The sequence below is a fragment of the Xenopus tropicalis genome, chromosome 1 (assembly GCF_000004195.4).
Source record: "Xenopus tropicalis strain Nigerian chromosome 1, UCB_Xtro_10.0, whole genome shotgun sequence".
NCBI classification, from domain to species: domain Eukaryota; kingdom Metazoa; phylum Chordata; class Amphibia; order Anura; family Pipidae; genus Xenopus; species Xenopus tropicalis.
The window spans coordinates 29772415-29797255 of record NC_030677.2 but is presented as its reverse complement, the minus strand read 5'-3'; the positions used below and the strand labels follow the sequence as shown (position 1 = coordinate 29797255).

The 24841-nt window shown below is 38.9% G+C and overlaps 1 protein-coding gene and 1 non-coding gene across 6 annotated transcripts in view; both read right to left on the bottom strand.

Moving 5' to 3' along the window:
• The window catches only part of slit2 (slit guidance ligand 2), a 204234-nt gene that overhangs the window by 26122 nt on the left and 153271 nt on the right, over window positions 1-24841 (bottom strand). For all 5 annotated transcript variants that reach the window (XM_031895351.1, XM_031895349.1, XM_012955706.3 and 2 more), the window contains 11 exons: window positions 23315-23386; window positions 21461-21532; window positions 19360-19431; window positions 17678-17821; window positions 17345-17508; window positions 8677-8827; window positions 8040-8114; window positions 5439-5582; window positions 4567-4710; window positions 2282-2448; window positions 1216-1348 (listed from right to left, as the gene is read on the bottom strand). In XM_031895351.1, coding sequence (XP_031751211.1) covers window positions 1216-1348; window positions 2282-2448; window positions 4567-4710; window positions 5439-5582; window positions 8040-8114; window positions 8677-8827; window positions 17345-17508; window positions 17678-17821; window positions 19360-19431; window positions 21461-21532; window positions 23315-23386 — 1338 coding nt within the window. The remainder of the gene's footprint in view (window positions 1-1215; window positions 1349-2281; window positions 2449-4566; window positions 4711-5438; window positions 5583-8039; window positions 8115-8676; window positions 8828-17344; window positions 17509-17677; window positions 17822-19359; window positions 19432-21460; window positions 21533-23314; window positions 23387-24841) is intronic.
• Window positions 9650-9758, bottom strand: mir218-1 (microRNA mir-218-1). Its single transcript, NR_049615.1, has one exon. It is a non-coding gene; the product is annotated as a microRNA mir-218-1 (primary transcript).

Here is a 24841-nt window from a genome sequence, read left to right as displayed (position 1 = left end):
TAGGTTATTTATTGCCCAGTCAAATAAATGGGTTGGAGCTACTAGTAGGCAAGGTCATTTGGAGCAGCAGAATTCTGCCAGACAGTTGTGCTCTAAACACTCAAATTAACGCTGAACACACATTGTTGGCACGCACTCATGTATTCCTATTTTACTATCTCTTATGGGAATATTGTTCTCACTATGATGTCAGTATAAAAAGGATAATAAATGTATAGGCGCCAGTACCCATACTTTACAAAGTGTTACAATAAAAGCCATCTCTCATTATATTCAATCAATCTCAGAGGCCATAAACACATGCCTCTTCTTATACAAACAACTGTAGAATCGTCAAAGCCGCTGTTTTAATTATTATTATTGCATACAAATTTGAATGAAGGGCTGCACTGCATTTTTTATTGCGTTATTCACTTGTAACAGCTAATTTTCTTTGTTTTCCTTTGAAAAACCATCAGTAAGTATATAATGTTCACATAATCAAGCTAATTAAACAAGCAGTTTCACCACAGTATTTATATGAAACTGACCCTGAAACAATTAGACAAGTCATGGTAAGTCATAAAATCTGCAAAGCAGCTGGGGGGGCGGAAAGATTCATGGCAAACGGAAACCATATTTCTTTAGATTATTCTAAGTCATTTCCTTGGAATAACCCTCGGCCCCCAATTTGAAACAATTTACAGTCCCAATTTGTTAGACAAAATCGCTTTTGGCGGTGGTTAAATGCACGTAAAATGTTAAATGTACAGCATAATATCACACCCACATAGAAATGACAACCAGACCTTCCCCTAGAAAGATATTGCTATTGTATTGCTGTACAGTAAATGAACACATGTGGGTTTGTTCAAATATTTGCCCATCTCCTCTTCATCCATGAAGAGCATTTGAAAACCTTGAGATAAAAAATACCAAGCGACTGCACTATGCGCAAATTAGATGGCTAAATTCCATTAGTAACTGTTTTCTCAACCATTTCCCCAATAGGTCATTGAATTCCAAATCCAGAGGCTGAACCCTCAGATAATTCTAGCACTACTTCAGCTTAGGAAAAAACAACTAGATTGACAGCCATTGTCAAAACATGTGTGGCCAGACTGATTTGTCTTAAAGGGCTATAGTCATGGAGTGTTAGCTCTGCCCCCTAATATACTGAAGTATATAGAAATACCTTTAGATATAAATACTTTTAACTACAAATGAGATACTTACAGTTCTGTGACCTCCTTAGGGATGCCTTTGGGTAAAGACTTCAGTCCTTTGTTACTGCATCGAACAACAGTATCTAAACAAGTGCACTCGGCAGGGCAGCGAGACAGCGGCGAACAGCTATTGTCCTCATTCCCTGGGGTTGGGATGGAAACATGGACTGAGAACAGTGTTTGAGTCTCACAAAATGTATAAACTGAGTACAGGGAGGCTGCAGGAAACCACTGATTTATTGTATAGAAAAATTCTTGTTATAGGTACTACTTATCTTTGCTAATACAAATGAATCCTTTTGTGTGTATTTATGGGGCAAACTCTACCCCCTGTGAGCTGTGAGACACACAAGGTGGGACGGTACTGGGACTGGAAGAGCTCTGTTTGTTATTAACCTCCCAAAAACATTTACAGAACCAATCACAGATAAGAATTAGCCAGACTGTGGCAGTGCCAGCAGTAATTCTTGCTCAATGGTCCCTTGGCATGAATTTGGTTAGCATGCCACGGCAGTCTTTTCTTTCTACAACAGCTGGTTAGGGGCATTCCAGTCATATAATGTTGTTAGAGGACAATTAATTGCCAATAGTAATGTATGACTCCCCTAAGCCTTGCTTACATTCATGTTTCAGCACAAAGCAGGCAAACTCCTAACAATAACTCAGTAAGTAGACAAATGTCTATATTGGGTGGCCTTCAAATGGATACAGCTAGACTAGCACTTTATTTCTTCACATAAATTCTTCAGGTTGAAAGAAACTGTTAATAATATGGTTCTTGAGAATTGAGAAATGTAATGCTCAATCCAGGGACTGGTCCGATTGCCATCTTGGAGTCAGGAAGGAATTTTTTCCCCTCTGAGGCAAATTAGAGAGGCTTCAGATGGGGTTTTTTTGCCTTCCTCTGGATCAACTAGCAGTTAGCAGGTTATATATAGGCATTATGGTTGAACGTGATGGACGTACGTCTTTTTTCAACCTAACTTACTATGTTAATGCATAGAATGTCTTACTGTCCTATATATCGATAATGGGTGAGTGCAGAGTGCTTTTGTTTTTGTCTAGAGGAAACCTACCATCATCACAAGTAAAATCTTGTATAGCCACATCCTGGATTGGAATCTCCTTAAGGAAATAGGGCTTTTGGCATCGAGGGTTTCCTGTGACAATGCGCTTCTTCCTAAGCCAGTCGCCCAACCAAGCCAGGTGGCAGTTGCAATTAAATGGATTCGCTAAAAGGTTCCTAAATTGACAGAAAGAACCATGTTACATTGCAAATCTGTTTCAAATCTGATTTTTTTAATCCTACAGTTATTTAATTAACATTTATATGTAATTTTCCCAACATTTTGATTCCAGATGCAACCAACTCTCTCATGCAGCGAGTCTCTGGCCGACTTACATGGTCAATGTGATCCCAGCGTGAGTTACTGATTTGCAGTGTAGTAGTGGCAAACAGTTGGCTGAGTTGTTAGCAGTGGGAAAATGATGGTATCGGGTAGGAAAGTGTATTAATAAGTTATTTATATCCCAAAAACCAAAAGAACAAAATAACAAATTGCACATGTTACAGCCCCAGTGTAGGTATAACATTTGCAGATAAGGAAATGCATTTATACAATATAGTGCCTAACTGTTGTACATTATGGTGATATGTAGTTAATACATGTTCCATGTACAATTTCTCAGGGGCTCCATAACTCCAATAACAGGAATGCAACAAATTTCAGCTGAATCCCCATATATATCCGATTTAGCAACGTATTTGATTTTCTTGCCAATCTGACTTGCTGTCAAGCCGCACTCCTTTGCCAATGGAGTAATTTCACATAAGGATGAAGGTGGATTACTTTTTATTACTGGATTTTATCTGACAACCTCCGTTTCATTAATTTGTCATCTCTAGATTTTCCATCTCGCCACAGCTCCACAGAGCAAGTTTGCAATCTGAACTGACAGAGCAGCTGATTACATGCCAGTTATAGAAATGAATTTACTTGCTATTCAGTCTACCTTTGGCATTCCCACCACTTCATTCCTGCCTGTTGACAATTCTACCCTTCATAAACATGCCATCTTTAATTTGAGCAAATTAGCTGCAAGGTGTACATTGTCACATTTCATAGAGATAAGTGTTATGCGTGCCCACATTCCTCGCCACAGTTTCTCCCTGTTTGCTGATGAATACATGAATAATCCATTTGCTATGTCCTAGTTCGGGTTTCCTTTTAATTTTCAAATTCTATATAGTTATTTATTTTTTTAATATAGGATCGAATTTTTTAACGTTAGGCCAGCAAAATGTATATCTGCTCTTCAAAATGAAGAGATGTCTATAGACGTGTTGTTATATTTCTCTGCAACAAGCCAGCAATTACCCCCAAGCGTTGTTCAAAATCTAAAGCAAAGCAGGCAATGTACATTGTTACTGGGCTGTTTGGGGACTGGCATACCTAAGGAGATAAAAGATTAGTAAATATTTCCTATAGAATGATTTCCTATGTAATGATGGCTGCCTGTTGTTTTGGGAATGCCTTTACCAGAAAGATATACAGGCCAATTCAGCGGTTCCCAAGGACTTTGCTGCTTTGTCCAAGGGGAGAATGACAAATCAAAGGATTCTTCGTTCAATTCTAACTGCGGGTGTTTTGGTGCCTCTAATGACCTAGAAGGCTGTTAGTGTTTATTAGTGTTAGTGTTTACTGTTATTTAACTGGGATATGTGTGATCTAATCTTACTAACTGAGCATGTACACCAGTCTTGGTCTTGGTGCAGGAGCAAGGCATTATGGGAACTTTCTTTACAGAGCTCAGTGGGTTTTTTTCTAATCATCTGAATGGGAGAAATATGGGGAGACTTAAGGGCACTATTGAGAGAACTGAAGGTCTGTCTGCAGCTTGAGATTAACTCTTTATTAGCCTTTCCTTCTCCAACCAAATAGGGTGATATAGTCCATGTGGGCACAGATAAACTGCATCTGTATTTCCTGGAATTTTGAGTTAAAACCCTTCAAGTTGGTCTTTTCTCTACTAATGAAGCGACAAGCCAGAATTGTAACATATCAGGTCTGCACTGGGATAAGCTATTCACACAGATAACCTTCAAGTTCTTTGCTCAACACTTCAGTGGTGCAATTTGCAAGTCATTGGATGCAGGTTCTGGAGCTGCTATGATCATGCTGAGGTTGGTGGCAAATATTTATGGATAATATTTACATTTGTTTCCAGTATCACTACTTACACCTGTAGGTGCATCCGCCATGATAGTGTCTGATCCTCAGTGTATTGAAAATTATAATAAAAAAAAAAATATTTCTTACATTCATGAGTCATAACAGGCAAGGTAACGTTCCCCACTTACAATGTAGAGAGAGAATGCAGCGTGTCGAATGCACCGGGAGCCACTGTAGTAATTTGATTGTCATAGAGGGAGAGCAGGCGAACCGAGCTCAGCCCGGTGAAACTGTCATTATTCACACAGCTAATGCGATTGCTTCTGAGCATCCTAAAGAAACAGCAACAGATTAACTGTGTTATTGCAAAGGCCTGACATATTTATGATACACTATCAAATTCATTTTTTTCCACTGGTACAGTGGCTGCACAAAGGCAATTACGGCGTTTCCAGATTATCATTTTTGTTAAGGGACACATTTTAAAATTGTCTTTCTCCTTCGTTATACTACATATCAGTGTCTCTAGTTTGCATGGAATACACTTTTCGGCTTTTTGGTCCTCAAGAACCAGTAAAATTCAATAGAGAGGTGGGTCTCAGACGGCATAAGGGCATTGCCCCATTGGAACACTTGTCTCTTAAGATGGCCATACATGCACTGATGATATTGTACGAAACCTCGTTTTGTACCATATTCGGTGCGTGTATGGCGGCTCAATGGGCAACTGATATAGCAAAAGGCAGCAGATATTGGTCGACTTGTCGATCAGGTAAGTCAGGGCGCCCAAGCAAAGTCTACGTTCAGGGCTGAATCTACCTCCATATCTGATAATTCAGCCCTGAACGTCAGTAATGAGTGGGAATGATCAAAGTTGCTATGTGTATGGCCACCTTAAGTCAATGCGCCTTATATCACACTGTAGTGTTCTATTGACCTGGCTGGTTCTATGCAGAATTACAATATCAATGCAAAACATACATTATGAATAACTACTACCATTATAGGCAGAGATAAGATTAGAAATAATGGAATGGCTTAAAGCAAGTTAAACGCTTACAGGGTTTTCAATCCTTCCAGGCCCTTGAACATCTTATGGCGCACATTTTCCATGCGATTACTTGTTAGCAGTAGCTCATTCACGCCATTGGCACCTTCGAAAGCCCCTTCTTCAATATCTGTTATCTTGTTGTTGCTCAGGTTTCTAAAAACAAATATACAGGTATATATGAAAACCGGAAAGAGATTTGGGTGTTAGCTCAGCCAGAAAATAAAAAAAGGTACAGTTAGTATATAAATAGTGATTATCACATAGAAAGAGACAGGTGGATTCGCAACAGCTTTAGTCCAATCAGAGAATTGTTTTAAAGTTCTGCGGATAACACTTCAACAAACAACTCCTATAATGGGCTGACAGCAAGCCTACTAAAGGCCAAAGGGCTCCATGGAGATCCGAAAGATATTATTATTATTATTATTATTCTTTATAAGTAGCTGAACAAGATGTCTGGACAGAAATATTGTCAGGATGTACTAACTTAATGAAAGTGTAGAGAGTGCTTTGAATTCTAGTGAAAATTCTAGTAGAAGTAGCAAAGGATAAAATCAACAGAATGTAAATATTTTATTGCATAGATCAGTATTTGACAGTATTGTGAATACCGAGTGCATTGTGCTGCATGTGCCCAAGCTCTCACTTTTGTGCCGGGCAAAACCAAGTGGCCAAAAAAAGCTTCAGAGGTAGAGTGTTCTGTAATAAAAGACACTAACGTTGCCCAGGAGCAGCAACCAATTAGGAGAAAGCATTTACTGCTCACCTGTTTAAGGGCTCTGGCACACGGGGGAGATTAGTCGCCCGCGATTTAACTCCCTGTTCGCGGGCGACTAATCTCCCCGAGTTGCCTACCCCTGCCATCCCACCGGCGAACATGTAAGTCGCCGGCGGGATGGCAGACTCGCGAGTCTTTTTCGGCGATTTGCGCGAAATCGCGCCGCCGCGTCTGCCATCCCGCCGGCGACTTACATGTTCGCCGGTGGGATGGCAGGGGTAGGCAACTCGGGGAGATTAGTCGCCCGCGAACAGGGAGTTAAATCGCGGGCGACTAATCTCCCCCGTGTGCCAGAGCCCTAAAAGCAAACATCTTATTGGTTGCTATGGGTTACTACACGTAGACAAACTTAGTGCCTTTTTTACATATGGGGGTAGGCATTTCTGTGAGTAAATAAGTGCAATTATATGTATATAGATGGATGCAAAAGGTCCACAGCTTTAATGTATATTCGGAGGCCGCTATTGCATATGGAGCTAAGAGAGTGATTCCAACTGCTATAGATAACAATCAGATCTAAAATCTGCTCGCGTAAACAGAAAAATGCTTAGGTGTTCTAGGGACAAAACGACTGCAGCACAGTTTCCTTAATTAATTGAATCTGTGCACTATAAATACCAGGGTCAATGCCATACTGGGTATGTGCCATATTTTATCAAGTATAGAGCTGAAGGTTAATTCAATAAAAAAAAAGAAAGGTAATCTGGTTTTATGATATGCAGCTAAACACTAAACAAGCCGAATGCGCTTTTGCTTTACAGTACAGTCGTATGCGACGCCGCTGACCGGAGCTGTCAGCTCATAAAACAAACCTTTGTCCAGCTGGGAAATCACAACTAAATGGAAAAGACTGAGTTTCACAGTAAATCAGCCGAGTGAGTGATTATGATGGATTTGTACCCTATAAATAAGTTGAAGTATGCTCAATCTAACTTTTTCTCGCTTTGAGGGCCCGGATAATTACTTCGTAACATTTACGCAAACGCTCATTTACAATGCGCCACCTGCAGCGAGGAAAATAAACACTATCGGATTTCTTGACCTTGAGTTTTGATGCAAAAAGATGGCAAAGCTTTCGGTGTGTTAGTTCCAAAGGGTTTTTTTTTTGGATGATTGCTTTGAATAAAAGAAACACTTTTGTTTTGAAATAATGGATTTTCTTTGCTAATAACCATGATACTACCCGACTAGATCTGCTGGCGAGTGTGCGCGTAATGTACTTTGGAAAGTCATGGGAGGACAGCTAATTGTCTATTAAATATGCTCTACCTGCAACTTTACACGCAACACTAACTTACATTAAATGAATTGCCGACTGAACTAGGACGGATGATGCACTGGGTTGTTTTTTAAATAATTTAATTCTCATATTTTTTGAATGTAGGCTTAATGACGCAGGAAGTCAGCGGCATGAAACAATATGCTGAATATAGAAGAGCCGCTTGGGTTGGGGAATAGAGAAAGGCAGTCACATACTTTAAACTGTTTATTGTATATAAACCTAATCCTATGCTGTCGATATGTGTGTTCATTGCTTGGGCATCTGCGCCCAGTGAAGTACTATAAATATAAAGCTGGTAGCCAATTTGATCTTAGCCCATTTTTCCACCTTAAGAATCAATTTTTATCCAGGTCTTTCTCCATTGTGGACTTTTGCTGTGTCTGGCCATGTACAGATCTCGGTGTAGTACTACATGACAGTCAGTGATAGGATAATACATAATAACATAAAACAGTACAGTAACACCTCCTATAACTTGGTGTAAGGGAATGGAACGGAAACTTATTTTAGTTACACTTAAAGAAAGGCCCATAATCTAATGCCTACTAACATTTTTCTAAGCTGGGGAAGTTTCTTGAAGATTCCAGTTGCCTCCAAAACTGTGAATTCGTTGTTGTTGAGGCGCCTGTATGGAAAAGAGCAGAGAAACACAAGAGAATTTGAGATGATGGCATGTTGTGGTACTGTGCCTCAGTTTCAACAAATGTACTTGGATTGCCCCAATGTTTCCCAAGTCTACTCTAGTTCTCACTGTTGACCATTGTGGAGGACATTATTTATACAGTAAAACCCTCATTTTATGTTTTCAGGGGACCAAAAAAAAAATGGTGCAAAATCCAGGAAAATGTGAAAAGAAACCTTCTCATAGGGGATTTCTACAAATCAATTTCAGAATCTATTACATTAACTAAGTTCTTTGAAGTATGTATTCATATGACACACTGGTGTAAACAAACTAATACATGTAAAATGTATACTATGTGTGTATTGTGTATAATATCAAATTCAATAGATATGTCATCAATTTCCTAAAAAGAAAATGTTTATGTCTCAAAATTTGTCAGTTTTTGACATTGATCTTTATGTGGTTTGACGATACCCACTATTTTATATTCATATTTTGTCAATTATAACTGTTCTATGCATTTTCTGCAGAGCAGTCAAGCAACTAATAAGGCATTACTTACAACTCAGCTGTGTACTGGGGAATATGGTCAGGAATCTTGGTAAGTTTTTGGTTGGAACAATCCACAGTGGTTCCTTCACAGCGACATTTTTCTGGGCAGGCCAAGTCTGCAAAACAATCTCCGCTCAGCTTGGATCGGTAGTCTTCTGTGCCTGTTGAATATTCAAGGGAAACGACTGTCATGCAACCTTTAGTGGCGATAGGAACATTTTAAGAAACTCATGTAGAACTTGAGGGAATGACCATAACCATCAAGCTGAAAATGGGAGAAACAATTGGAACATTCCACTGAGACAGACATGAAGGATAGGGATGTTCTCTGTGCATCCCTACAGCTAATATAGAGCAGCGACCTTCCCCATCACGAGGCAGCAGATAGCCGACTGTGGTGGTGGGAACTGCTATATTATACCAGCCAAAGTGATGCAATGTTAGACATCCCTGGTTTGTGTAACGACTCTAAACTTGTTGGGGTGGAAAACAAAGGTATAAAGACAAGACCAACTTGACAATACTACACGCATAAGCTTTTCACAGCTGTAATTCTGCTGGTTCAGATCAAGTAACTGCAACTCAATTCAAAGGACAAAATGATTTCTTTTTAAATAATGGAATAAAATAATGCCTGATTTTAATATCCATCTGAAGTGCCTGACTATGTTTGGACTTATTCCCAAGATGAAGTAGTAAATATGAATCATATTACCATCAGGTAAAATCATTTTATCTCAGCACAAAGCAAACATTTAAAAATATCTAACCTGATACTCATCAGCCTTTGTGATCTACAGCCGTTGGTCAGCTGAGGATGCTGGGATTTATGTTTCAGACCACACATTTTAAATACCAATGAGTGTGCAGATTTAGAAAGACCTACGCTCTATTCTGACGTCCATTGCTGTCAGAAGGACTGGCAGTATATTCCCTCAGGCTAAGTATCTCAGAATTGCCCAAGCCTCAGCAGCTTGCCATGCTGTAGAAAGCTGCGTGACGTTCCATGGTGCTTGACAGAACCATGTTTTACTCATACCTCACAACCACATGGTTAGATCAAGCACAACAGAAAATCTCGCCTTGTTACCAAAAGTGCATCCATAGGGCCAAAAAAGGGAAAAGGAGGAAGAGGTGAAAGCTGCGGAGTCTGTGGATGTTTAATACCGGTATGCGGCAGGGCATTCTTATTCCAGAATGTATACTGCCATAGCAACAGTATTAAAAGGGCAGAGAAAGCAGGAGAATGAAGAAACACTGGAAAATAATCTTTTTTTTCCTTTTTAGTTCCACAACATTGAAACACAAGGAGAGTTCTTGGTTAAAACACCAGTTCTACATAAAGGCACAGCATTTGGGTTTGTAATTCATACAACTAATTTTGTTACAGTTTTAGTCTTTTTACTGCTCCCACCAGTGGGTTTGTATATTGAATTCAGCAATAGCTGGTGAAATGGGTTAATTGTTTCCTAAACAAAAGAAGATGAGCAGAACTGGTGCTTTAATGGGGAAGAAGGCACAGGAAGCAACTTTTCCGTTGGCTTAAGCCAGAGATACTGTAACATAGATGGAGAGAAGGTGTATTAGGGTTGGCAAAGGATAAGGTTTAGGTTCTGAAATGATATTACTTACAGCCCAAATGATGAATTCCTGAAAAGGTAAAAGTGATCAAAGAGGAAAGAGAGACAGTATTGCCCGTTACAAACAGATACACAGCAGGTGGCTACAACCCAGTTGATTGGCTTCCTGGGAAGTTACAACACTTGGAACCGAAGGTCCATGAAAAGGATTAAACCATAATGTCCCCTAAACATATTGCTATTTCAGTAGATGTTATTACATGTTAGCATTGGCTATTCTCCACTCAGAATCTTATATATCTTCATATTTGTATTTATTCTTATTAATGGACACTGTCATGACTGCTTTCAGTAAACCTCTCAAAAGCGGCTAGAATCTGCAGAAGCTTTGAATACTTGCGTATTTAAAATAACTTTTACTTTATACCATAGGGTTTTTTTGTGCCAGTTCCTTTTATTAGAATCTATAGACTTTTGCATGAGAGCAACACAAGGGCACCTTGTATGGCAGCTTAGGGCCCCAAACTGACATTTTTCAATCACTGGAGTTGGTATGATAAAATGGAAGATCAAGTTAGTATTCGCCAAGAGGTTATTGGCCAATTTAGAATAGACTGGGATCAGATAATTTAGAATAGACTGGGATCAGATTAGTGCAGAAAGCCATACACATATGGCCAAATTGCTCAAGAACAAACCATTTGGATATCCAAAATCTTATAGTTTTGGCTATTTCCACTGGTCATTGATATCTCTTTATAAAGCCAGGAAGCATACTTGCTTACTCTGTATGCGCTGCAGAAAGCAAGGATATCATTTTTAATTTTATATAATAGATGAATTACAAGGAAGGGCACCTAGTGCACCTTGGAAATTTACCTCTCTTTTCATAGAGAAACCACTTTTTTGCCTAATGTCCTTTTATAAAGTGCAACTTTCCGTTATGTAAATTTCAGCTTTTGACAAATAGCAAGCAAAGCAATGATCCTGTGTCCGGGCTACCAAAAATATAGGTGCTGATTTACTGACATATAATTGCACCAATGCATTAACCGGTACCAGGCAATTAGATCTTTGCTCTCATTTACTAAACATCTTGCTATCATGCAACGCTTCAGGAGTTCATTTACTTCCATAGTCTAAGGGGCCCATTTACTTACTCACGAACGGGCCGAATGCGTCCGATTGCGTTTTTTTCGTAATGATCGGTATTTAGCGATTTTTTCAGAAAATTTTCGCGACTTTTTTGTTACCAATACGATTTTTGCGGAAAAACGCAAGTTTTTCGTAGCCATTCCGAAAGTTGCGATTTTTTCGTAGCGTTAAAACGTGCGCAAAAAGTTGCGATTTTTTCGTAGTGTTAAAACTTGCGCAAAACTTCGCGCCTTTTAAGTTTTAACGCTACGAAAAAAGCGTAACTTTTCGCGCAAGTTTTAACGCTACGAAAAAATCGCAACTTTCGGAATGGCTACGAAAAACTCGCGTTTTTTCGCGCAAATCGTATTGGTAACGAAAAAGTCGCGATAATTTCCGAAAAGTCGTAAAGGCGCCGAAAAAATCGCAAAAAATACGAAAAAGTCGCAAAATGTTCGTTTTCCAATCGGAATTTTTCCAATTCGGTCGGAATTCGTGTCTTAGTAAATCAGCCCCCAAATGTCAAGCTGCTAACAACAGTCTGGCTGCCATCCCCCTTTCCTTAGGCAGAACCAATGTTGAAAAAAGACGATGATGATGAAGCTGTTCTGCCAACTTAGTCATGGCTTTGCTGGGAGCTAGAATGGTTCATACGAGAGTGATGTAAAATACCTTTCCTTCAGCACCTAAAAAAAGTTTGAGATTTACTATATTTATATTTCAAGTTTTTTTCTTCCAGGAATTAATTAATGTCTTGTTGGAGCCAGGGCCATGTGTATTAGACACCATCTGGAAACATTTCAGATCTGCAGGTTGTTTTGTGTTTTATGTTGCCTTTTTAACAAAACCTATGAAACATTAGTTTTGGTTTGTATGTCAAAGAGAACCTGAAGTGCCGTAAATTCCACTGAGCTTGCAAAAAGATGCAACAATTTATAGAATATGAACTTCTACAAAGCGCTAAAGGCATATAATAAATCCCCAGATCAAGGTTTTTAATTGTATAAATGCATTGGAGTTCTGTGTTGTTAACCAATAACCTCCAACAACAAAGGTAAAGGGCATCTTGGAACACAGACCTATTGCTCTTAATAGCCCTCTAGGTGTGGGTCTATGACAAGAATGCTCTGATTAAAAGGTGTAAAAGAGGTATTTACAGTGTTTTTTTACTAATAGAAGATGTCCATAAAAGTTTCCACATCCCTTAATTTTAATTTATGTATAGTCTGTTAGACTTTAGCATGGATTCCTGCATTTATTGCACTAAATGCCAAAGGCATGCCACACAGATACAGTGGCAAGATGGTAATATTTATTGGTACCTAAAGTGGCCATCTAGAGTACTCTCATCAAACTGGTCTAGTTATGAGCAGTCTGTTCCAAGGCTTTTTATCTCTTATATGCAGCAAATTCCTATTACAGAACCTATTGCTACTGGAAATGAAAATGTTTTCCTCTCCCAATCAGATCCCTGTTTTTTTACTTGCCAATTTCTGTGGACCTGGCAAGAGATTTTTTTTAAACATATATGAGATTCGGTTACCTAAAAATAAAAAGTACATTAACTTCATATAACTCTAATGATGTTAAATATGGGAAAGCCAAAAATCATTACCAATTCATGGCTCACAGGACTGATTATTCCAAGATACGGCAAGCAACATGAGCCATATGGTGGGCACTTTCCATGAAGAATAATAGTATGTTATTGACTTTGCTACCCAAAAACCATGTGTGCATTAACCAAAATGCAGACCAGGCAATATACTGTATTTCAACACAATAAATTTAGACAATAAATAAATCAAACATTGTTTACAGTGTCCCAATAAGGTGATAAAACAGTTAAAGAATCAGGTCAATTTCATGCAACATTTAACAAAGTGGTGAATAAAAATTGAGACATCAGTTAAAGGAACAGTAACACCAAAAAATTAAAGTGTATAAAAATAATTAATATATTATATACTATTGCTCTGCACTGGTAAAAGTTGTGTGTTTTCTTCATAAACACTACTGCAGTTTATATAAATACCCTGCTGTGTAGCCATGGGGGCAGCCATTTAAATTGAAAAAAGGAGAAAAGGCACAGGTTACTAAGCAGATAACAGATAAGTAGCATAGATTCCCATTGTATTCTACACAGTTTATCTAGTATCTTCTTATGTAACCTGTGCCTTTTCTCCTTTTTTCAATTTAAATGGCTGCCCCCATGACTACACAGCAGCTATTTCTATTAACTATAGTAGTCTTTCTGCAGCAAACACACAACTTTTACCAGTGCAGGGCAACAGTACATTATGTTTTAATTATTTTAAAACATTTTTATTTTTTAGTGTTACTGTTCCTTTAAGGGTAAGAGGAAAGAAAACTATTGAGGGAAGACACATTGTGCCACTAAATTGTACCTTGTTAGGTAACAAAGCACTAGACTCTGTGACATGCAAAGAAGAGGTGGTTTCAGGTGAATACCCCATACATTTCAACATTAGCACACATAGGAGTCATTGGTGTACAAGGGGTTGTATATTCATACAAAAGGGAGAAAGACTAGCTCAAGGGGTAAGTGATTAGGCTCTGACTTTTTGAGACCTGGGCAACCTTGGACAAGTCATTTAAATGAATCTTAAACAATACATGAATCTGCGCACTTGTGCAATATGCCTTCATTTCCATATTTAGGGAAATATTTATTAACATTGGAGACCAACATCACCGGTAATGTTGCCCAAAGCAACCAATCAGATCAAATCTAACTGCACATTGGTTGCCAAGGGCAACATCACCGATGTTTGTCTCCAATGTTATCAACTACACCGTTTTTAAGTGTAGTTTCTGATATATTAGCCGCTTTAGACTGCTACTATTTGACAGCTCAACAGCTCTCTAAAGGTCAGAGTGTTAGCAACCCTGCCTACAAACTTCCTGTAGAGTCAGTTTATCAAAGAGTAGCTGACTGTGACTTTCAATTAGAGCTCTTGAACTAAAAGCCTGACCTAAAACTGCTAATATCACAGCAACTACAAATGGAAAATGTATTTAAATCTCAAAATAAAAGCACATTTCTGATTCTGGTTATTGTGGGTTATACGGAACTGAACCTGGATAAACCTGGGTGTACCTGCTGCATACTCCAAATGTCCATTTAAACTTTAACATTTTATAAGGGAATGCTATGTATTATATATGATAATAGCTACAAGAATATACATAGTAAAATAAGTTAATACCATTCATAAAAATGTACATTATTGTTTAAATCACAATAAAGTCTTTGTTCTATAATATAAGACGTATAAATAAAGAGAACATTTACTTTACTATGAAGAGGTTGGGTGTAAGACTTTAACTAAGGGAGGACTACTCTGTGTCCCTCAAGCCATGGTTGATCAACTACCCTTGAAAGCTGGTGGGGAGGTTGGGAATTGTAGATTTACACCAGCTGGAGGGTCACATGTCAGGAATCCAGACAAACATGGGTCCACGTGCAGGCAGGTAGCTTTCTGTATACCAGAGGCATGCATAGATCTCTAAGAGAATTGGCACAATAAGGTTTGGTGGATAGAGGCTGGTTGGTTGGTGTGGGGCCCTGGTACATATGAGAACCTACCTGGAATGAAATATTGTTCTTGGGCTACAGTGAAAGGAAAACAAGAGGAGAGAATAGAAAGAAGCAGCTGAATTCAGGCAAGCGTATAGATGGATTATTGCAGTGTTAGAGAATCAGGGTTAGATGTATTGCAGGCTGGCCCAGCACTGAGGGGATTGGGAATAAACAATTGTTAAATAGGGAAAAAAAAACCAAAAAGAAATAAATTGTTCAGCAGCTATGGTGGTACAGCAATAACTACATCTGGTTACAAATTAATATGGGACACAGACAATTAACAGCTCTCTGCTGGTGCTTAAAGCCCAGTCTGAAAGGCAATAAAAGCTCATCGACACCTGCAGCAGCTGTTTGCCATACGGCGGGGACTCAGTACTGGGGCCACAGGAGCAAGTCAACATTAATACTGAGAGCCGTGATATTATTGTCACTCAAATGTTTAACCTTTGTGTTTCCAGGAAAAGAAAACTGTTAACAGTGATAATCCATGTATTATATGTTCCAATTGCATAGGTTTATTCTGCCCTTCAGAGGAATGTTATTAGTGATGTATTAAAGGGAAAACTTTGTTTAAAGAGTTACAGTAATGTTTTAAAAAGGCAGTCAAAGACCTTTACAAATTAGGAATTACGTATGAACGCCGGGAATGGAAACAATGCAGTAATTCATACTTGCTGTCAAACACATTCCCCCATATCCACATGGTTGCCAATGCATCCATCCTACTTCTGATGAATTGGCCGCCAATGGGGGAACCCTGGAGCCATTTGCAACACTCAGCAGTTTGCATCAGTGGGTGTATCAGGCTAACGCCAGAAAATCAGATGCAAACACCACTTTCAAAAGTGACGCAACTCCATTCTAAAAATGCTGGGTGCAACTTGCACTTGATTTCCATTGACATGCAAGCACCACTGGGGCTCATTTCTAAACACTGGGTACATTTGCTCCTGGCCAGTAACCCATAGCAACCAACAAGCTTTTTTTCAGCCATCTGAAGGAAATACGATGAAAGCATCTGATTGGTTGCTGTGGGTTTCTGCCCAGGAGCAAATTACCCAATGTTTCTAAATGACTCACATTGTGTCTGTTTTGATTCACCTGGGCGGGGGGACCTCTCTCATTTCTGTGGGGTTGTACCCCAGGTGAATGAAAACAGACACATTGGGAGTCATTTATAAACACTGGGGTAATTTGCTCCTGGCCAGTAACCCATAGCAACCAATACATTTTTTTCAGCCAGCTGAAGAAAGTACAATGAAAGCCAACATCTGATTGGTTGCTGTGGGTTTCTGCCCAGGAGCAAATTACCCAATGTTTCTAAATTACTCCCATTGTGTCTGTTTTGATTCACCTTGGGCGGGGGGACCTCTCTCATTTCTGTGGGGTTGTACCCCAGGTGAATGAAAACAGACACATTGGGAGTCATTTATAAACACTGGAGTAATTTGCTCCTGGCCAGTAACCCATAGCCACCAATACATTTTTTTTCAGCCATCTGAAGGGAGTGCAATGAACACCAACATCTGATTGGTTGCTGTGGGTTTCTGCCCAGGAGCAAATTATCCCAGTGTTTATAAATAACCATTGTGTCTGTTTTGATCCACTTGGGGTACAACCCTGCAGAAATGTAAGAGGTCCCCCCACCCCAGACATGCCCTCCTGTATCAATCAGGCACTTTGTAATTCCTGCCTCAGATTGCGTTGGTGGCACAGAGCATGTTCTACCCACTAAGCCTCCATACAAACGAGCAGGGGTGCCAGTAGCACTGCTGTGCAATGCCAGTGTCAGCAAAATGGGGGCAAGGAAGCCAGACTAGTACTTGTAGAGATTTATCTTTTCTGTCAAAGGGCTGCTGAAACTGCTAAAGGGTACGGCAGCCCAGTCATACATTATTAATAGAGTCAACTGTCTGGAAGGCTTTAGTCACCATTTCAAAAGTGTTTTATTATTACGTTACATTCAATTTCAGCTCCTGATATATTTCAGCAAATGCTAAGCGCTTTACACTTGCTGCAGTGATTTAGGCAATCATGTAGTTTAATACAGTGAGAATATGAGTTTTTTGCCTAACGATTTGAATTGAATCTCAAAAATGAACTCCGTGTAGCAGGTCTCAGACAGGACATGAGATTTAAAGGCAGGAAGATTGTTTTTTTCCTGAGCATTTTCCCTTTAATACTGCATGATCAAACAGTCGGCATGCCTGGATTTCTTTACTTTTTTTCCCAGACACAACAAAGAAAGCTGGTACAATTCAGGAAAGCGCCAGCTGCTCTTGCTGAGCCTTCTATAACCACTGGGTTTGGCAAGCAAAGGAGAAAAAAAATTACTGCAGCTGAAATAAGCAAATTACCTGAGCAGCGGAATTTCTTGCTTTTGATCTGCCCAATCCTTTTGTTTGCCAGTCGGCGGGGGCTGGTGCAGCGGGCACCACTGGTCTCAATGGGGTTTGTATGGAGATAATCCGCCAGCCACTTCAGATGGCAGTCGCAGATAAACGGGTTCTGAGCCAAATGCCTTTCAGAGTGAAAAGAATTTTTTTTTTAGAATGTTATTCGCAATTGACCTGACATTTTCCACCGTGAATACAAAAAAGAAATGGATTACCTTAAACAACAACTCCCCCCCCCCCCCACAGCCCCCCATGTACACAGAATTGCCATCAAAACAACACAACGATACTTACAGCGTCTGGATCGCGCGGAGCGGGGCAAATGTGCCTTTGGCGATGGTTTGAAGTTTGTTGTCGTACAAAGATAGAAGGTTCAGGTTGTGCAGATCTTGGAAGGAGTCTACTCGTAAACAATTAATCTTGTTGGCATTGAGTAACCTGTTGAACCAAGGATAATATGAATTACACAAAGTTGGCTCAACTTCTTTCACTTTTCACCGTGAATGACAAAAGTTTTGTTCCGAAAGCGATCACGGGCTGTAGCGTTGGTAAAGAAGAGCTTCAAGAGGTCAAGGAATATTTATATTGACGTTCTCATGATATTTTCTATTTTAAATGATAAAAAGATTTTAACCTGTTACAGTTAAAAATGGTGCCTTGTCTAATAAACAAGTTGTTGTGTCTGTTTCTCAATACAATATTAACTTTCATAGGGAGTCTGTACTCCCCAATGCCATTCTGCCCATTCCCAATAAGCAGTACGCTTGGACAGAATTTATACAAAATAGACAAATACTGAATCCCTACTTTGGCTGCTGATCTTAAGGCATCACATGTCGGAACCCAGCATTATTTACTTAGTAAAAGCCAAGCCACTGGGGGTGAAAATCTTATTCTGTACCTAAATATACATCTTATTCCATAATTTCCAGTGACCATATGTTTACTTGTTGGAATAAATAATCTTATTGGGAAATAAAGTCATATGTCTACTAAACTATAACATTTACTCCAGACAGATATGAAGCTAATGGCACACGTTGCTAATTGGACTGGTCAATGGCAAATTTTGTCCCCAAACCCCTCAGGGATGATTTGGTGCCGAGGGAACTTCCTGTGTGCCATAACTCTAACATAACTTAATCAGTATACCTTATATAATTGAAAGGGGTGGTTCACTTTTAGTATGTTGTAGAATGGCATATTCTTACCAAGTTTTCAATTGGGCTCAGTTTTTTAATTTTTTTTATTGTTTTTGAATTCTTTGCCTTTCTCTCTTCAATGGGGGGGGGGGGGGTCACTTACCCCAGCGGCCAAAAATGATTACTCTGTAAGGCTACAAAAATCCAAAAATAGGAAAAAAAAGCTCCAGCAGATTAACTGCAAAACATTTATTATGGGTAGGCTACAGTTTTATTGTTACTTTTTATTATATATCATTCTATTTAGGCTCTTTTCTATTCATATTTCTGTCTCTCTTTCAGACCACTGCCTGGTTGCTATGTCAAGTTGGACCCTAGCAATCAGACAGCTGCTCAAATTACAAACTGGAGAGATGCTAAATAATTAAAAAACCACAAATAATACAAAATGAAGACCAATAGAATAGCACACTCTGCACCATACAAACAGTTCATTTGAAAGTGAACATCCCCTTGTTAATTATTTCTTAGGAGACCAGGGACAGATTAGAAGGACAACGGCTACAGTTCGTGAAGAGATATCCAAACAGGTGGGAACTATTCATTCTAAATACTGAATATCAGATATTGTCATACAGTGACTATATAAGCAATAATATGTGCAAATTGTGCCCTCGGTTTTGTGTTTCAATAGTAAAATTGTAATAGAAATGGTGGTTTCTAAAAGGTTTTGTTCTTGGTTATCATCATATGTCATGCATATAATATGTTCTTTCTAATTTTTAGTTAAAATAATAAAAAAATCTATCACACGCTGCTTTAGCAAATACTCACAGCAACTGTAATAAGACCAGTCCTTCAAACAAGCCTTTAGGGAGCTCTGTGATTTTATTTCCATAGAGAACACTGTAATAAAGCAAAGGAAATTCAGCAGGAGCAGAAAGGCAATGCAGACACATCATGCACATTATTTGCCGAGACCATTTTCTCATTTTAAGAAAGAAATTTAAATACAGTTGAAGGTAGAGGTTTTGAATGTGGAAGGACCAACGCTCCATTTAGAGCTAGCGAGAAACTACCAATGTTCAGTAAGTTATATTAACATCCATTCCGGAATAGGAATTTTCTGTAGCTCTTGTTATAGACTGTCACAATTATAAACAGCAACAGCATACGTACATACATAATGAAGTCTTTTTGCTTGTTAAACAAAGACCTTGATATATGGCCTCGTGCAGCTCCATCTGTCAGTGTCTAGGAAAGTCAGGGCTTACTAATGCATACTAATTTGTCTAAGTGACTCGCGCCAGTTGTGCAACTGGTAACTATAACCATCACTTGGCCCTACTGTATTAATAACTGTCAGCGTCAGTCTCACAAATCACAAAGAATCAGAAGAGAACAGATTATAAACTGTTTAACGCTCAGCTGTTTAGTGTTTAGTTATTGCTATAGACGTGCAACGTTTGATCATCCTTTTCAACAAAAACATTTTCTCTTTTTCTTATAGTTTGAAAATGTTTTGAGGCCAGATGTATATGCCTGTACGGGAATGATAAGACCACAGGCTGGGGCATTCTGAGAACTCACGTTGGGGCCGACTGTTTCTCCTTACTTTAATATGTAGTGTGATGATGCCATTAGTGGCAATGGATCAGCATAATTAACTGGTTTGTACCATTAATAAGGTAGCATGCCTCTACAAGCACTTTATGTAATCATTCCATATGTTTGTAATCATCTATCTACTCTTAGAATAATCTAATTAGAAAGACTATGACCTACAATACCATGTTGCTATATAAATCAGTTGGGTAACCAGTGGAGTTGCCAGCCTACATAGCAATAGTTTTGTCATTTTTTTGCTTTAAGCTCCCTTAGATTAGTTCAAGACCCCCATTAACTCATACTATATTTACAGGTACTTTATAAGAAATCAACCTGTCAATAGTCCTACCAGCGTGATTGGTGAAAGTCAGTTTTCATTCCTAGATCTTAGCCTATCCAACCCTTGGACTGGACTTCTAGCAATATCCCCAAAAGCTAATATTCATCCCCAATCTTGTCCATAAATGTCTTAAGCCTGAGCTCCTTCTATCCACTGCTTTGGGCAGCCCCTCTGTTTGAGAACCCTTTGCTCTATATCAGTGCTGTCCAACTTATTACAAATAATGGGCCATATATTTTTTTATCTGGTACATTCAAGGGCCAAATTAAATTAAAAAAATGAAATCATGTATTGAAATCTAAAGACCCTCTGAACAGACTGGGGGTCATAAATATCCTTTTGGGGACACACCTGGCCCGCGAGCCTCCAGTTGGACAGCCCTGCTCTACATGACAAACATTGCCAGGCTTCTTTAATTATATTTGCAGGAAACCACAGCAGGTTTTCTCTTTCCTAAATGGATAGAAACAAGGACTTGTTCTTGATTTATAATGAGTGACATTCTTCCCCCACCCCCGATAAATGTGGAATTTGCAATAAACAGCTGACCGTTATTAAATTGGTTTCTGTATTATTTAGCATGGAAAACGAATATACTGCAATATATTGCTGATCATATAATTTCAGACCACGTTACTGTAATGCCAATATATTTTCTATGTATATATATATATATTCGTGCCACCCATTGAAAAAATAATCTTTTCCGTTCTTTCCAACTGAGGAAGCAGACAGTGAATCAATAGATTTATGTTCCAGATATTGGTTGGAATTGATTTGTAAGCGCTGGGTGTCATCTGCAGCCCCAAAGTAAAGGAGATATTCAGTTTTAACTTTCATGTCACTGACAGGCCTCGTTTTATACTCAATAGAGGATATGTTGTTACAGGTCAGGAAGAATTTTATAGCATGCCAGAAAAGTCAGAATGATGTCAAGCAACATAAACTTGGAATTTTGACTCTCTTCTGAGAAGCATTCATACTTACAGGGAGTTGAGTGAACGCAGGCCTTGGAAAGCATCTGCGGCTATTTCAGAAATCTGGTTGTTGCTTAAATCACTGGAATTAGAAACAGTTTTATGACCATGTTATATGCATCTTAAAAGTAGCTGAGAACGTGGAGGGCTGTAATTTGATAGAAAAGGGAATTATGGTTGAACAGCTAAATCTTTTTTTTGTTTCACTGAAATGAAAAAGAATATCAACTTCAGCTCTGCTATAAAAAGGAGAGTATGACCAGTAAGCCCAATAACATAAAGGCAAATCTAATGGAAAGATATATGTGGTCAAAAGAATTCCTGGAAAGAAGAGCAAATGCAAACATACAAAAAAGTAAGGCTAACTACCCTAGTGAATAATCACTTGTAAAGAAATTGCTTCCATTTTGTGCTGCGTGTGAGGAGTCTCCTGTAGGTATGAATAATTTGTGTGCTACTATTTCTGTGATATTTTTCCAAGGCATTTTTGCTTTCCCTCTAGGGTGGCTATATTCAAATGCATGAAAAAGTACACAGCTATAATTCACTGGATCAGAGCTTGTGAGCGTTGCAGACACGCTGATATGAACTTCTGCCTTTTGGCATCATTTCCTACTATTTTACTTATAATTCTGGAGCCAAACTAAACTTGTAATCATGTTACACTTCCAAGATAGTGGTATCGCTTGTTTACTTGACCTTTTTTTGGCAAAGCACTGACAAATATAGTTTAAAGAGGCAGCCTCATCTCATGGCAATAAGAAACTTATTATATACTGAACCATATCTGAAATGATCAAATTGCTCAGTAAATTGTGTCTCTTCATGCAGCTTAAGAGTTGGAGTCGGTTATTTTGAAAGACAGTTAGCTTTAATACATTGTCTAGGCTAACTCTCAATCAGGGGTGTAAATTCAGTGACTTAGCCCCCCCCCCCCCCCCACCTTGCACATAATCGCAGGTGACATACAATGGGAGCCAATTTCCGGATTATCCATGATCCCATCCTGCACATAATTGCGGCTCACTACCAAAGAAGCAGCGCCCCACCCTGACCCCCGTAGCACCCCCCGCGGCCAAGGGGTCTACTTCCTTGGTACGCCATTGCTCTCAATCATATCTGACTCAGAAACAGTACACAATTTTGTTAAAGAGAATATTTAAAAATGTTCATTTTCGGTGGGCTGTTATACCCACAGTGGGAAGCAAACGACCCTATTTCAAGGCAGCTACAAGGGACAGTTTGAAATCATTTTTCTAACTAAAACCTAAGGTGGTTAGGTGTTTTGTTTAATTGTAATGAATAGAAAGAATAGAAAAAAATGACATTTAACATATAAGCCAAAATAAGTAGTGGCCTAAAGAAATTCTGTATATTTTGAGTTCAACAGAGCCTGAAGGATTTATGTGAAACATACCCTTTAAAGGCAAATAGCCCAGCAAACTAGTTAAACTGTAACACTTGAATTGTTTCCGCTCTGTTTACTCTCTGTATCTGCCATTGTTATGTTTATTCAGTGGTGTGGTAAAATAATCACTCTTTCATTGCACAAATATTGTAATGGGCACACAAAGGTGCAGTTTGGGCAAAAATACTGTTTCTTTTCAGCAAAGTTTCTGCCAAATAACTGCTCTGAAAAGAGAGTTATTAGAAAAAAAAGCTGGGCTAATAAATTATAAATATAGCATTATATACCATAGAGCAGAGTAACAGATGATTAACAACACAACAAAGACCTCTGATCTTTCCATCCAGGGGACTGCGCTTGCGAGTCGTTCATCTGTGAAAGCGTTTCCAACAGTATTTTTGTTCGGATAGCTATGACCTCTATTAAAGCTTTCAGTTGAAATCTTTGCTTACTTACATTCTTCTCAACTTTTTATATGGTGAGAATGCTCCTGGAGGAATGACCTTGATCGAATTTTGCTCCAGTCTCCTGCAAAACAAAATAATAACTCAGTAGCTGCAGACAACGTGTTTGAACACAGGCATGGAAGTCATATGGCAATCCCAGCACCCTTCCAAGCAGCTTGCTTCATTTCTAAATCAAATCAGTGCCTTTGCAAGATTATATCACGATAGGATTCTGTTATGCTGGTTGTTTTGTTACAAAAAAAACTTGACTGTGTCTAAGTTGGCCATATTTCCACCCTTGAAGGTGTCTAAGTTGGCTATATTTATAAGGCCCTGTTTTTGTCCTAATGTGTGAATTTGATCCCTTCTCCGTGGGTAGGGGCTGTGTGCACAAGAACTGGAGGAGGCACCACTCTAAGTTCCAATGGGAACACCCTGTGAAAGAGGATTATGTGGTGCAGGGCCAAGACCCTATGATAGTTGTTGTAAGAGCAAGAGACAAGAGAAGCCTACACCTCACAAAAACCCATAACGGAGTTAATACAAAAAGAACACAATACAAAAAGAAAACCCATGTACACATTTTAGCCTGTGAAGTCGTCTTTTCCTGGGAAAGGTGACATTTGGATTTGTACAGCATACCATCAGAATACAGCACTATATGTTCCATTGAGGTAATATTAAGACATCTTAAAAGGGGTATCTGTAAATTTGTTCTCTACGAGTGACTGATTTTTAAAACTTTGAAGGCAAGCTCACACGAAAAGGTTATGATCTGCGACCTATATTGAAAGATCAATGCTACAGCAATATACTGTATAGACTGATCAATAATAATGCAATGCAGTTAGAGTGCAATCTCTTAAAGTCTGAGTGAGACCACATTGTATAGTTGAATGATCTGAAATAAAATCAGGCTGTAAATAAAGTCATTGCATGTAGTGGGATCAATCTGATGAAATGCTTAGCTTGTAATTTTCTAATACATGCAGAAAAAGTCATCTTAGATCTACAATATCTGAGTGGATGGAGGCAAGAGGCATTAATTCCCATAAGTAAAGTGTGTGTGGTTAATTAGAAAGTTTATGTTAGGGCTAAACGCCATGAGCAAAAATAACAAAATAATTATTTCGACTTCTGTTCCTACAAAATCTTGTGCAGTTGCATGGTGTTGCGTGCTTGCATGGAGGATCAGATTCAATTTGCCCCATGGAGTTTAGCCCTTAATGTTTCTGTAGATTTTCTCACTGCTTTGCCCACCACTAAAATCTTTCTGCACTTTAGATTCCTCATCGTAAAAAGAGGGAAATGTGGGCTCTCAAGCCTACAAGCCCAAGTGCAGAGATGCGTAAAGTTGCACATTCCCATGTCTAACTTAAAAGTGGCTGGAAAACAGTTGTAAGCATCTACTTTTTAGATGTTAATTTTATGGAATAAGTTGTGTTTCATAAATTAAGAAGGCCATAATATAAAAGGGTCTTCAGGCTAATGCTAACCAGCTGTTATTGAGCAAGAACTCTCAAAGGTGTCTTCGCTG